Source organism: Ischnura elegans, chromosome 3 (assembly GCF_921293095.1).
Source record: "Ischnura elegans chromosome 3, ioIscEleg1.1, whole genome shotgun sequence".
Lineage (NCBI taxonomy): Eukaryota > Metazoa > Arthropoda > Insecta > Odonata > Coenagrionidae > Ischnura > Ischnura elegans.
This window is the reverse complement of record NC_060248.1, coordinates 13363025-13378070: the sequence shown is the minus strand read 5'-3', so window position 1 is coordinate 13378070 and position 15046 is coordinate 13363025. Positions and strand designations below refer to the sequence as shown.

General features: G+C 42.5%; 1 protein-coding gene across 1 annotated transcript in view; it reads left to right on the top strand.

Moving 5' to 3' along the window:
- Positions 1-15046, top strand: part of LOC124155460 (cytochrome P450 307a1-like) — a 37704-nt gene that overhangs the window by 18148 nt on the left and 4510 nt on the right. Inside the window, exon 2 of the mRNA XM_046529291.1 lies at positions 9110-9910. Within this exon, the coding sequence (XP_046385247.1) occupies positions 9110-9910 (801 nt within the window). The remainder of the gene's footprint in view (positions 1-9109; positions 9911-15046) is intronic.

Here is a 15046-nt window from a genome sequence, read left to right as displayed (position 1 = left end):
AGGTAAGATAATAATTGTTTTTAATAATTTGACACAATATATAAATGTGTTTCCATTGGGCCTTTGTTCCAGTTTAGGCCATTACAGCCATTCTTATGTGGGCTATGTACAAAGGAGAACTCGTTAGTGTTATCAGGCCCTATTTAAGAAAGGCGCAAAGGGTACCACGGCTTAGCGTCCTATCCAACGGATGGAGTGTTCTCCGCACAACACCTAAGCAAGGAACATAATACAATAGGAGAATATATTGACTGAGGGGAATGCAATTACGAGAAAAATGAAACGATTCTTGCAAATATATTGATTGCAGATCCTTATCGAATAGCTTGGCATAGTATGTCATAAGTTCAAGTTCTTAATAAAATTCAATTTATCGACCTTCGTCTACGACAGGTAAAAATATATTTGCCAAATAATAAGTTTCGCGGAATTAACTGATTGTAAGTTTCAATACTTAGCCACGATTTCTAGGTGCCACAAAGTTATATTGCAAAACGTTGAAGATATGCTTCTGATCGAATGTAGCGCCCTCACGAATAAACTCACGCGTAACCGCTCCCTCGCCTCCTCCAGCCCAGGAGCAGTAACAACCTTTCTGCCACAAAGGCTATCTAAGTTTGGGATATATAGAGTTTGATGCCTCTTCCATCCCAAACAAACATTCACCCGAGGTACAAATACTCGCTCCAATCTCTCTTTACCCTCTTAAGGGAAACGTTAGCCACAGCTTTCTCTCGTTTGAAAGCAAGTGACTAGTTTTCTTTTTTCATTATGTAAGTGTTTTATATCTGAAACAATTCTTTATCTGCGCTCCGTGAGTTATATATATAGGTATTCCTTGGTTCCTGCTTTTGTACAGTAGCAACATCATTGGCAAAGCGTGGAATATTGAATTCATTTCCAATCATCGGGTTTTCAATCATTCTTATCCTTTTCTCCATCACTTTAGGCGAAATCGCACGATCATTTTTTCCGTCCATACGTGAGCGATAGCTTCAGCGATCGCTCCAATGATTGCGGATAAATGACCGTTTCACACGATCATTTCCCGCTGTGGCTCCAGGGATGGAAATCCCAGCCCATTGCTGAAATTATCGCTGGTCCCGTCTATCAGCCGATCAAATAGGGTAGTTACCTTCATCAGAGAAAACGTAAAACATTGATTGCGATTCGTTACCTACCATTACTGTATTCATAATATACAAATTATTTGGTTTTGGAAATCCCAGTTTAGACGAATGGCAATGGCCAATTTTAATCTCATTCGAAAGAGGCCAGATTGGATCCCATGCGATGCCACTCCACGTGACGTCAAAGGGACCTAGTTTCTATACGAGTAGATAGGAGTTTTACATCGTCTGAGATTACCAATGCATGCATGAGGCACAGAGCTCAGGGAAACATCTCTTAATAATCACCTATTAAAACTGGCTAAGGTCGGAAAGTTTTCTTCGTTTGATAAAGTATTAATAATCCTTATTTAAGCCAAGCGCTACCAGCTAGCATGGTACTCTGCTACCTGCCTGCATCCTGCGTCGTATCAGCGCTCAGAGCCTCGCCCCAAGGTCACCTCACTTGCGGCAGCGGGAACAGAACGACGTCACACGGGAGTTTTCCCGGCATTCATACTTACCCGTCGCGTTTTCGCACGCTTGAAAATATTCACTTTTCATTTAATCGCGAAAAATAGATATCGTCCTTTAAAAATCTAAAAGCGTGAAATACGTACTCCAGAAGTAATAATATTTCGATTTAGGCAATAAAAAAAGTAATAGGAAACCACCCTATTGCACGGCCAATAACAGCGATTGTAACGCCGCGCTTGCATTATAATTGAATAACAGTTGTAAATACAGAAAGTGAAATAAGCTATGGAAAAAGGGACGATTGGAATGACTGTGTGATCAACACCACCTGGTCTAGGTGGTGTTTGTGTGATACAGAAAATCAGTGACGGCGCTAGCAGGTGCGGGGCTAGGGGCGAACCTTCAGTGCGGGGCCCTTCACTTAAAATATTAAACTCTATACCCCATCTACAAACTCGAGTATTTTGAATCCCTACCACTCTCTGGCTAAGTATGAGTTCCCCTCCCAAATTCAGACTTCGTAATTACGCCGTTATGATACCATCACGCCTTTGAGTTCAAAATAGGAAAATACAAATTAAATTTATAATTATATTTATTCATAAAATTATAACGTAAAAGAAACATAAAAAGCGCGCTTTTTACTTTAAATTACTGCATTATTATTCCTTTTTCATAATATTATTTTTTGTCTAGCACGGACTAAACAATACAGTAATAGTTGAAATTGCGTTTTCAAACTATCGTATATTTTAATTTTTTTTCGCGAACGCGGGGCCCCCCAAAAGCGCGGGGCCCGGGGCAGTCGCCCCGCCCTAAGGCCGGCTCTGCAGAAAATGATGCGTCGAGCGTTCGTTCTTTTGGTACATGAACATCTATTGTTGGAGCCATCCAACCGGCCAGATGCTTTCCAGCCTCGGTGGCGGCGGGGTGAAGTCCTCGCCTGCCAAACCGAAGGTCGCGGGTTCGAGTCCCACCTGGCTAAGCTACCCTTATTCAGGGCATGGATGATTGTGAACGCTTGATTGTTATATGCTATCAATCCCGATGTAAAGGCCGAACAGTGCCTTTCGGTGGTGTGTGAAATAAATTAAAAAACCACTCTTGGGGACGGAAAAAATGACCACGTTATTCAGGCCAACGTTGAAATATTTACGCGGCAATTTAAGTCTATAATAGACATCCCGTTCAGGGCGGAGTAGGCAATTACTTCATCGAAAAATCATGTTAACTAACGGAGATATATTCTTATTATCTTCTCATTATTTGTTCTCTGAACCTATGGAGCATCATACCAATAATAAAAATCAACACTGACGTTTTTTATATAAAACCTATCGCTGGAGCTATCACTCTGAGGGACGGACTAAAATGACCGGGTGATTCAGGCTTTAAGAAACGCTTTTCTTTCCCAAAACCTTCTTTCGAGTTTCGAGCCTTGCTATTGAGTCCATATTTTCCAACGTTTCGGCCCCTGAGTACTGGTAGGGCAGCGTTCTCGGGAAGTCGGCAGCTGAAATTTCGGTATCGTAGAATAGTCTAGGTAAAATTCACATGAATTGCCATTAGAAAAAAATTCCTATGGACTGGGAATCGAATCACAGACCTTTGGCTTTCCGGGCCACTGCGTCCATCTGTGCGCTATCCAAGTTCATGATTTCGGTCAATTTCCATGGGACCTGAATATAGTTGTGGTCTTAAGGCAAGGGGAATTAAGGCTGGGGGGGGGGGGGGGTTAGGTTCAACCAAAACCGGGGTGTGTGGGGGTATGGAATACCCACCAGGATAAGTGGTCGGTGCAAGACTAATAACTTGCGGAATTTTAAGATAAAAGGTTCAAAATGGTGAGTTTTGCGGCTTTCTGAGGGATATTTTATTAATCCTTACACTATTCTATTAGTAATATCAATCCAATTAAGTAAAATGGATTAAACCTAAGCATTTCTCTGATCTCTGGGGGGGGTTTTAACCCCCAACCCTCGCTGCGCCACTGGTGGTCTGCGCAGTGGCACGCGAAGCCAAAGGTCTGTGGTTCGATTCAGGATTCAAAGGATTTTTTTTCTAATGGCAAATCATGTGAACTTCATCGCCGTTCATGCGACGGAATTGAAATACTACGTAACCGAGGTAGTTTTCCAAATATCGAAACATGTTTATATGTATCTCTTAGTCGATAAATCGTTATATTCGGTGTTATTCTCAGTAAGTTATCACACATGCATGTTGCCAAGATTGAAAATTTTAGCTCCGATGTTAATTAGAGAGGCATATGTTTACAGGGAGTGGTGTAGGTACACGAAAAAAAGTCCACGAGATCCAAGAGCAGCAAGGTATTTGTTATTGTTTTGTACAAGCTGTATTTATTTTTGTTGTTAATTTTTCCAATAAAGTATTTCCTAAGTACTTCCTGTCTATGCTATAATTATTTTACATTATATTTATTGTATTTATTCAGTACACTGAGAAACAATGATTAATGTTTATTTTGTTATTTTACTGTGCCTAATGCATTTTACTCCGTTACAGTGGGTTAATTGAAAATTCTCTATATCATAGGAATATGATGGGTGTAGTTTTATGGCATCTACCGTTTTCCTATGAATTTATCGAAAAGTTTGATGAACGTCTTTCGCCCTGGCTGAGTATTTTATAAAAGTGTTTCTCTCCTATCCGGCGGTGCCACTGCGAATTCTGTGAAACTCTCTTCCCTACGAACTTTTCACTCGGGGCACAAAATAGCGCATCTCCAAACTGGATTTTCATCTCAATCAGGCGAGAACTTATTTTAAAATTAGTAAAGGAATTATTTTTCAATATTGTTTTCATGTATTTTTCTATGCGTTCATGGAATTCACTTTCGAAATCGATTTTACAAGGTGCATTTTGAAATGCACATTTTTTCGTAAATCAAATGGTCCATTACGGGCTTCGTGTAAGACGTTATAAGTGAAAAAATATCTTGAAAAATTATCACAGCCATGTAAAAAATATAACAAACTTTTTTATTGTGTATTTTTTTCGGAATGACGACCCCTTTTCAAACCATCCAATGAGACAGTCGATAGAAATTTTCACTAAATAAAATAGGTGCAAAAATAACCCAATCGATGTTGTTGTTTTCCAAACAAATTCATAGAGCGTGATAATGAGACGTGAAACTTTGGCAATATTTGAGGATACTGCTGCCATGTTAGCTGTTGTGACCGTTCTTCAAAATTCCCATCGTTAGATTTACAGATCTTATCGAAAATGATACTTATTTTCGTAAATCTAACTTGACCGATTGAATAATAATAATGCTTTGCTGTATTTTTCAAGACAAAAATTAACTTTTATTATTTAAAACAAGTTGGATACTTTTTGTTTTCTTTACTTTTTTATATTTGACAACTGCAAAAACAATCGGCTCAAATCAATAGGAACACCAGCCTATTACACTTTCAACCACAATTTAATGCTTACTTTTTAATTCAGCGTTGTAGTGCACTCGTCGTAGAATTGACATAAACGCTATTTCAATTAAAAGTGAAATGAACGGATTTTTCAAAATTTTAAGTGCTAAAATTATGTAAAATGTATTTGCAGGCATGGCATTTTTCCAAAATTTTCCTAAAAGGGGTGGAAGGTCGCCCTTCCCCATCCCCATTCATCCCCCGCCAAAGCAAAAATTCCTAGCTACGACACTGCGAATAACTTTCAGGTCTTTTTTCGTCAAAAATTGACTTTCAAAACAACGAAAATGAGTTTTTAATCAGACTACTGACATAAAAATGCGCAGCAGCCTTATATAGGGTGCGGCGACATAACTTCCTTTTTTTAATGCGCGCCATTCAGTCGGTTGATGTCGTAGCGAAGCGCCAGTAGTCTCGTTCGAGAGGCGTGACTGTGAAGTTTTATGATGTATCTTCATTTCAGAGTCCGTACGTTTTTGAAGTCAATTACAGTTAGCACTCAGGAAAAACAAATGGGTGGAATCTTCCAATCATTTAAAAGCTGATAAATTAGCTGGTCAGTTTCTTTCCAGGACATTTATCTAAATCCCCCGTCATACTAATAGGGAAGTGCACTAATTTTTTTATTGCTGAATTTGAAAGTTTAGCCTAAAAAAGAAACATTAGTATAGTCACTTTTATTTCCTGCATCTGGGGTATGCACTTTAAAACGTTTTGAAAGTCGGAAAATTTCATGTTGCGCTGAAACACAGTGCCTCCATCTTGATTGAGATGTGACGTCACAAGGCAGTAGTCACCAGTGGAGTATCGCTGTATTCCGTCGCCTTCTTTAGCGCGGCGAGAGTTTCCGAGAATCGGTGGAGTTTGCTTCCTAAAAATGTCGTCTAGTACCGAAAATATGAATTCAAAATAGAATTATAAATGATTTTTTGTTCCAAATTTCATCTCAACGTCGAAACAAAAGCCTGGAGAAGATATTCATTCTCGTGCCTTAAGCACAAGCTACGGAATAAATGGTTCAAGGCTGCTCCTGACTCTTACCTATCGATGATATTCTATTTTGAAGATCATTTGAAGGTATTGTAAGATCAAATTGATATTTATATTATAATAATTTACTTAATGGGTACCTCAGTCACATAAGAAAGTGTGTTGAGTCAAAATATAGCATCTTCCGCGTAGACCTACGTAATTTATAAACTGAAAGTAGCTTGGTTAAATAATTATGGCGCGACTGTTATTTTACACGACCGGGCAAAATGCGTACTTTGCCCATGATATGTGCATATATGATAACAAACGATTTTTGTTAAAGTTAATCTTTATTTGTTGAAATTAGTACATTTATAGGTGATACAGATATAAAGGTACACGGCAGGTCGCGCGGCGTAATTTGTACTCCACTGGTGACGGGTTCATCTTGCTGATCTAAAAAATTAGCTACAATACCTCGAACTTTGAAAACTAGCAATACAGTCAGTCAAAGTACATTGTAGGAATACACGAGACTATTCTAGCCCAGAATGTACGTACAATCTTGAAATCCTTGGTTTTCAAAGATTGACGTATTTTATACGCCAGCGCGCCCGGTCCAGGGTTATCAACTTTTATTTCCTCCTATTTGTTAATTGAAATAATATTTCGGAATGGTTCTTTTAGCACTGCTACTGAGGTAAACTGGTAGGTGCTGAGTAAGTAAACTCCCTTTGGAGTAATGTGAATTACAAGTGTTCGAGATATATGGCATTTTATATTCGCTTTGTGTTCTTATTAATTATGTCTGTACGCATATTGTTGCTTGCCGCGAGCCTTTAATGGTATGTGCTCTTGCAAGAGTGATTTTCATTTTTAATGTGGAAGTTGGTCAGTATAAGCAAAGAAAAAATTAACATTTTAGCGCACACCAACCCTTGTAGTCATCGTATCTCTGCGTTTGTAATGACACTGCTAAAATACCTAAACGCCATTATGATGATGAAAAAATTGTCTCATGTCAATGATTGCTGCAATTATAATTAATGATAAACTTGACGCCGTATGATTACCATGAAGACAACAAAGAATAATGCTATGATGAAGTCTTGAACCCTGATCCTAATCTTCCCTTGAAATCGTACACGCTACCACTACCCCAACCGACCCAATGGGTACACGAGGATATTTTGGATTTATATATGACTTGTAAAAAGTAACACATGAAAATTAATTAATTACAGCCTAACTAAGGCCCTAATTGAAAAAAATGGAGCAAGGTCGTGGTCTCCCCTTTTTAGCCTTAACGTCTCGCATTTCTATGGAGCGTTGAACCTGTCCTCCTTTTTCAAAAATTCAGTGACCATAAATACATCAACGTTTGGTATACCATTTATATATCGTTGGAATTTTCCTTCTCCCAACCAAGATTATCTTTTCTTGAACCCATCCGGGACAGCGAACCATTGCAACAACCAGTCAGCACGGAAATAAGGCTAACATCCCATGATTCTAGTTGCGAAGGGTGAACGTTCCGGCCGGCGTGAATACATACGCAACGAATAAGTCTTGCAGCAAACGTCTGAAATAGGTTTATTAGTTTGACTCAGTTCTTACAAAAAAAGTTTTGGCATGATAAACGGCATTGTGCCAAAATATACCCAGCGAAAATTAAATACCATCATCTATTTATTAAAGATTCAATGTACTATTCGTACTACTCTTTCCAAACTTGAAGTTGACACGTAAATGAATATTAATATATTACGCAATGATGAAGTCATTTACTCAAAAGAGAAGCAGCCACATAAATATTCTGAAGATATTTTATGATAGCAAAAAACGGATACCCTCAAATTCAGTAATTTTTCTACTCATTAATAGTGGTAGAACTAAACGGCGTAGAAGCTGCCTTCTGCTACTGCCTTGTGACGTCACGGCCAATATTCAACATGGACACCCGTTTTAGCGGCCTTTGAATTTTTCCATATTTCGGACGGTCATCTCGAATCAAGTATTCACTATTAGAATTTAAACTGTGGTTTTACGACATTATGTTATTCTGAACTCTAATTTAAAAAATGTGTTTGGTGCATTTGAAACACTAGTGTACTTCCCTATTATGCCCTTTTCGCCGAAGTGAAGTTCTGTCACCTTGTAATGAAGAAAAGTTCATGAGGACACAAGCATTAAATAAATTACGACCATTTTCCACTAAAAAAAGCATCTAACTCAAAATTGGGCTCTGTATTAGAGGTTTTGCGGCCAGTAATATTCAAATTTGAGTAATGGCTGCAATCATCTTTTTCACCCAACTTCCTTCCTTCGGGAGAATAAACATTGATTTTGGCCGTTTACCATAAGTAAGTAAAATGAAAGTGGTTGAAATGCAGCAGCGTCTAACACTTTTAAAAAGCACATACTTTAAGACTTAATTCTGTTCCCAGAGACCCAGACCCAAGAAGCCAGTTCTGCAATATATAGTTATGCAATTTTGGACATATCATTCTCAAAATACTGTAAATAATCCTTCATAGCTCCTCGAAAGGAAACGGAAATAATTCATTGCAGAGTTAATGCTTGACTTTTCATATCCATTGTCTGGGTTATATAATATATATTGTTTGCCTCAATGTTTTCTACACATTGTATCAGTGTTTGCAACGCAGTGGGAATTTTTATAGAAAAAAAATAATGTGAAAGAGAGTCACCACACTCCAAAGTGCGTTTCAGTGACAAAATCAACAATTTTCAAAGCCATACTGCGAGTGACAAAATGAATTTCTTTTCAACATATCTGAGCTACAAAATACGGTAAGTAATGAATACTTTTGAAGTCCTTCACCTAAGTAGTACTTATCGAACGTCTCTCTTTTACCAAGTAACCCATTTTTTCGCATTTCCGATTTTTCGGACTAAATTCGCTGACGTCACGCTTGGAGACAAATCCTGAGGAAGAGATTTGTAGAATAGCAAGCGTTGGTAGAATCGCGTCCAGTCAATAGAAAACGACAGCTCGCTTCACAAATCTCTCTCCTATACACGCGGATACTGAAAAACGAGCGCAGCCGCTAATATAACCTTTCTTTCCGTCCACAGCGTTGGCGCTCTGCGATTGGTCGGACCTTCAGCGGACGCGTCGCCGCATCGCGCGCCTCCACTGTTCGCCGCGCTTCGCGTCCGCGCACCACGATCGCCTGGATGAGGCGTGCGCCTCCGAGGCGGAGGCCTTGCTGTCGCAACTGCTGCCACCACCGGGCGCCGCCCGCGATGTGCGCCTCACCAAGCCGCTGCTTTTAGCGGCCTGCGCCAACGTCTTCACGCGCTACATGTGCACCAGGCGCTTCGACTACGAAGACGCGGAGTTCCGCGATATCGTGCGTCGTTTCGACCTCATCTTTTGGGACATCAACCAGGGCTACGCGGTGGACTTCCTGCCGTGGCTCGCGCCCCTCTACCAATCGCACCTCCGCCGCCTATCCGGACACGCCTCGCACATCCGGCAGTTCATCCTGAAGCACATCGTGGAGCCGAGACGAGGGGATAAGCAGCCACCGCCGCCGTCCTACGACTTCACGGAGGCGCTGCTGTCGCACTTGGAGCAGTCGCCCGACGAGAGTCATCTGTCTTGGGAACACGTGCTCTTCGAGCTGGAGGACTTCCTGGGCGGACACTCGGCCATCGGCAACCTGCTGATGTTGGCGCTGGCGTCGGCCGCGCAGCACCCGCAAGTGGCTGTGCGCATCCGCGCGGAGGCAGACGAGGCGACGGGAGGCGGGAAGCGGGCGCTGAGGCTGTCGGACAGGATGCCCTTCGTGGAGGCGACGGTGCTCGAGACGCTGCGGACCGCCTCTTCGCCTATAGTGCCGCACGTGGCCACCGAGGACACCACCGTCTCCGGTTAGTCCCCCTCTGCCAGGAATTTCGTTCGGGGGGGTCCGAAATCAGGGGGGAAAATTTTTGAAAAATACGGTACTAATTAGACGGTTTTAAACTAATTTTAATGCTTTTCATGATCGAAAAAACTTCACTTGTTGAAAAAATATTTTATCAATATTGTGTTATCTTTCATGGGAAAAAATAATTGTGTTTTTATATTTCGAGGGGGTTCCGGACCCCCCCTGGCTACGCCACTGCCCTCTGCCCCTTCATTTGAAAGATCTCAATAGATATTCCGAGTCATTCCTGAAAAAAGCTCTATAATTGAGTGCTCAGATAGTATTAAGGTACCGGATTTTAATAGACTCCATAATAAATCAATAGGCCCACAAGAAGCAAAGTAGGTTTACCACGGCTAATATAGATGACAAAAAAGCATTTCACTTGATACCCATTCGTACTCACTGGAAGTACTTACTATTCTATTGTACTCATTGAGGAAGGTTAACATGGAGCATTTTTGTGGTATATCGGGGCAAATCAACACGACCATTCCAGTGCCAGCGTGCAACTGCCAAGATGGCGGCAACACCACGTTTTTATTCCAGGAACAATTGCCTGCCGTGAAGCGGCAGGATCAAGTGACAAACGTAATACATCACACTCCTCCCTTCCCAAAAAGAGAGGGAACATCCCAACCCGACAAACAAGAGACTAATTATATAATACAAAGGAATTAATTACATACACAGAGGAACAGCTGACATTAGCAAAAAAAAGAAAGAAAGAGAAAAAATAAATCTCAATGATTGACATCACTCCCCCCCACCAATGCTCACACGTTCCACATTTCTTTTACTTTTCTTGCCCTTTTAGGGTACCGTGTTTGTATTTCCTCAACTCTTGGTTCACTATCCCCCCCCTGTTTTTTTTATTGAGTCATTTTGCACACTCCCCACATTGTCACAACCCTTTCCCAACCCTGTCTGCCAGTACCCCACAGGCTCTGAACTACCACTTCTGCTGCAGCTCATAGCAGTTGCCTTCCCTGGAACGATTAACTCACTTTTCATTTCACTCGAAACCTGAGTTTCCTCAGCCCTACCTATCACCCCAGTCCCCACTTCCCTGAGCTGATCAATGTGGCGATGCCACACACTTCCATCTTTTGTCTCCACCCTGTAATTTCTTGATCCCAGCACTGACACAACAGTAGTTTCTTTCCACTGTCTTGCTCCTCCTCTGGTGTAAGCTGTAGCCCACACTTTGTCACCCACATTGAAGGTCCTCAGTTGGGTAGAGGTGCCATGGGACCTCTTTTGGTGCTCCTGCTTCGTGGTGACAGTCTGATTAATGCTGGGTTTGAGAAGTGATAGGCGTGACCTAAGAACCCGCCCAAACATCAACAGACTGGGTGGCTCCCCTGTAGTGGAATGAGGGCTTATTCTGCAATCAAACAGGAACCGTTGTAAGGCAATGTGCAAGGGTACATTTGAGTTTACTAGGGTCTTTATCTTGCTTTTGAAACACTTTACCAGGTTCTCTGCAGCCCCATTTGTAGCAGGATGGTATGGAGGGGAAAACCTGTGCCTAATCCCGTTCATAGAGCAAAAGTTCTGAAATTCCCAAGAGGTAAATGGTGTGCCATTATCACTCACAATTTCCTCAGGTAGCCCAAAGGTTGCAAACAGAGCTCTTAAGTGACCCAAAATTTCCTCTGAGCTGCTATTACTCAGCTGAAAAACCTCTGGCCACTTTGTGGAACTGTCAACTACCACAAGAAAGACTTTACTCATAAACGGACCAGCTAAATCTATGTGTAAGCGTACCCATGGTTTATCTGGCCTTTCCCAGCATTTCAAAGGGGCTTTATTTGGGAGGGGTTTATTTTCTGCACATGCCGTGCATGCCCGAGCTAACGCTTCTAAGTCCTCATCCAGCTTAGGCCACCAAACATATGACCTCGCAACAGACTTCATCTTTACAATGCCCTGATGACTGGCATGCAATTCGTTCAAGATAATGGGCCTCAACTTTTCAGGGATAACAACCCTATTACCCCACATCAGGCATCCCTGTTCCACACTTAGTTCCATTTTTCTGTTAAAATAGGGCTTTACATTCTCTTCCCCCTTTACCGGCCACCCGAACATGCAATAGTCCAGGACCTTGGCTAATAGGGGGTCCCTTTGAGATTCCTGTCGCACTCTCTTTACAGTAACCGGCAGAAATTCTCTTTCTCCCAACTCAATATATGAGAATTCTTTGATTTCTACCTTCTCTTCTCTAAGTGGCAACCTTGAAAGTCCATCCGCAACCCTATTTTCCGTGGCCTTTATGTACTTGATTTGGAAATCATACCCTTGCAAGATTATTGCCCAGCGCTGTAACCTGTTGGCTGCCATTTGGGGAATACCTTTCTTTTCTCCTAAAATGTAAAGCAGGGGCTTGTGATCTGTTCTCAAAGTAAATTTCCGCCCATATAGGTATTGGGTAAATTTCTTAACCCCAAAGATGATTGCTAGAGCTTCGCGGTCAATTTGTGCATAATTAGTTTCCGCTTTGCTCAGTGATCTTGAAGCAAAAGCAATGGGGCACTCTAGTCCATTTGTATATCTCTGAATCAACACTGCCCCTAGTCCATACGGAGATGCATCGCATTCTAAAATGATAGGCAAGGAGGGGTTGTAATGTGCAAGGACTCCAGCTGAAGCAATAGAGGTTTTAACTGACTGAAAAGCCTCCTCACACTTCTCAGACCAATCCCACTTGGATTCCTTACGTAGCAGCTCATGAAGGGGGGCCAACCTGGTTGCTAAGTTTGGCAGAAACTTGGAATAATATTCAATTAGCCCCAAGAATGCCCTCAGCTGAGATACATTTCTAGGTGGTGGACATTTAGTTATTGCCTCTACTTTGGAAATAGTTGGGTGCAGGCCTTCCCTGTCAATTTTGTGACCCAGATATTCCACCGACATTTCCATGAACCGACATTTACCTCTATTGACTTTAAACCCTAACCCGCAAAGCTTGTTCAGCACCCGGTCCAAGTTTTCCAAATGTTCCTTGTCATTCCTACCTGTTACAATAATGTCATCTTGGAAAGAAGCTGCTCCCTTTAATCCCTGCATGACTTGGTCCATTATTCTTTGAAATATTGCTGGAGCAGAAGCAACTCCAAAGGGAAGTCTACAATATCTAAATAAGCCCCTGTGGGTGTTGATTGTACAAAGCTCCTGCGACCCTTCATCTAGAGTGAGTTGCTGAAAAGCCTGGGCAAGGTCGATTGTTGAGAATTTTTCTCCCCCTTCTAATTTAGCAAATATTTCATCAACCCTTGGCAAGGGATATCGCTCAATTTGTAAATTTGGATTGAGAGTAATTTTAAAATCCCCACAGATCCTAACACTGCCATCATTCTTAGCCACTGGTACTATTGGTGTGGCCCACGCACTGAAGTCTACAGGGTGCAGGATTCCCACCCTAACAAGCCTGTCTAACTCTTCATCCACCTTGTTTCGGAGCGCAAATGCTAATGCTCTCGGAGGGCAATAAACCGGTTTGGCCTCAGGTTTTAGAATTAAAGCCACTTCACCCTTATTAAACGTGCCCAGTTCACCTTCCCATAATGCGGTAAATTTCTCTAGCACCCTCTCCAACTTGGGATCTCTGACACCCAAATGCATTACTGGTATGGTCACTCTTAAAATTTTTAGCCAATCCCTCCCCATGATTGGCGGCCCTCCATTTTTGACGACAAAGAGTGACAATTCATATACTCTACTCTTGTGGCGGACCTTTACCCCAATTGTGCCCCCAGGTTTTATAAGGTTGTTGGAGTAAGATTTAAGCCGTATGGCTGTTCTTTGCAGGGGCAACTCTGAGAAATATTTCTGGTAACAGCCCTCCGATATTGCTGAAATGGCCGAACCCGTATCAATTTCCATATCCAGCTTGACCCCCTCTACTAAGATTGCCACTTTAAATGGCGCATCCCCGAGTGCAGAATTAATATTGAAAAGTGAGGGGAACTCTTCGCCATAACTCTCACCCCTAACAGAAGAAACCTCTAAATCAGAAATTCCAACACCCTTTTCTTCCCGCTCATAACCCTCCATACACCCTTCAGAGATCTCACTATGAAATACCCTTTTTTCGTACTCACCCAAGTGACCCTGTTTGCACATTGCCTTTAAATGGCCCACCCGTTGACATCGATCACACCTAGCACGCCGAAATCGACACTCCATTCTTGAGTGGCCCCTCCTTCCGCAGCAGAAACACACCATCGCTGCGTTTCCCCCTGATGATGCCGCACTTCGGGGAGGTCCGGCCGGTCTTCTCCCCTTTCCTTGGGTCGTGACCCGAAAAACGTCTTCTTCATGCTCCTCTCCAACCCCAGTCGAGTTGTCCCGGTCTACAAAATGGACCCCAACCGCAGCCACTTCCTCCGACGGTGCGAACAAGTTGCAAGCCTCGGCGTTCCTGGAGGCTCCTTCCCGCGATGAAGCGATTTCCACCGCCCTCTCAAATGCTAGGTCCTCACTTTCAAGATACAGGGCCCGTACGATCTCTCTGTCCCGAAGCCCTAATATGAACTGGTCCCTGAGTGCGCGATCTAAAAAAGCGCCATAATTGCAGCCTCGGGAAACCCTTCTCAGTTCTGCGGCGAAGTCTCTTACGGAATCTGTCTTCCCCTGCACGGTTTTGTGGAACTGATGGCTTTGGGCGATCACCGAGGCTTTGGGGCAGAAATGCTGCCTGAGTAGATCGCAAAGCCCCCGGTATGTTATGTCTGCCGGCCTCTTCGGCTCGCACAAGTTCCTCAGGACCGCGTATGCAGCTTTTCCTACCGAAGAAAGTAACACGGCCTTCTTTTTTTCTTCGTGAGTATCCCCGACCAGGTCGTTCACGATAAAATACTGCTCCATCCGCTCTTCGTAGGAGTCCCACCCTTCTTCCTCCGCGATAAACTTCTCCATTAATGCCGGCATCCTCGTCGCCAATGTGGTATATCGGGGCAAATCAACACGACCATTCCAGTGCCAGCGTGCAACTGCCAAGATGGCGGCAACACCACGTTTTTATTCCAGGAACAATTGCCTGCCGTGAAGCGGCAGGATCAAGTGACAAACGTAATACATCACAATTTTGAAA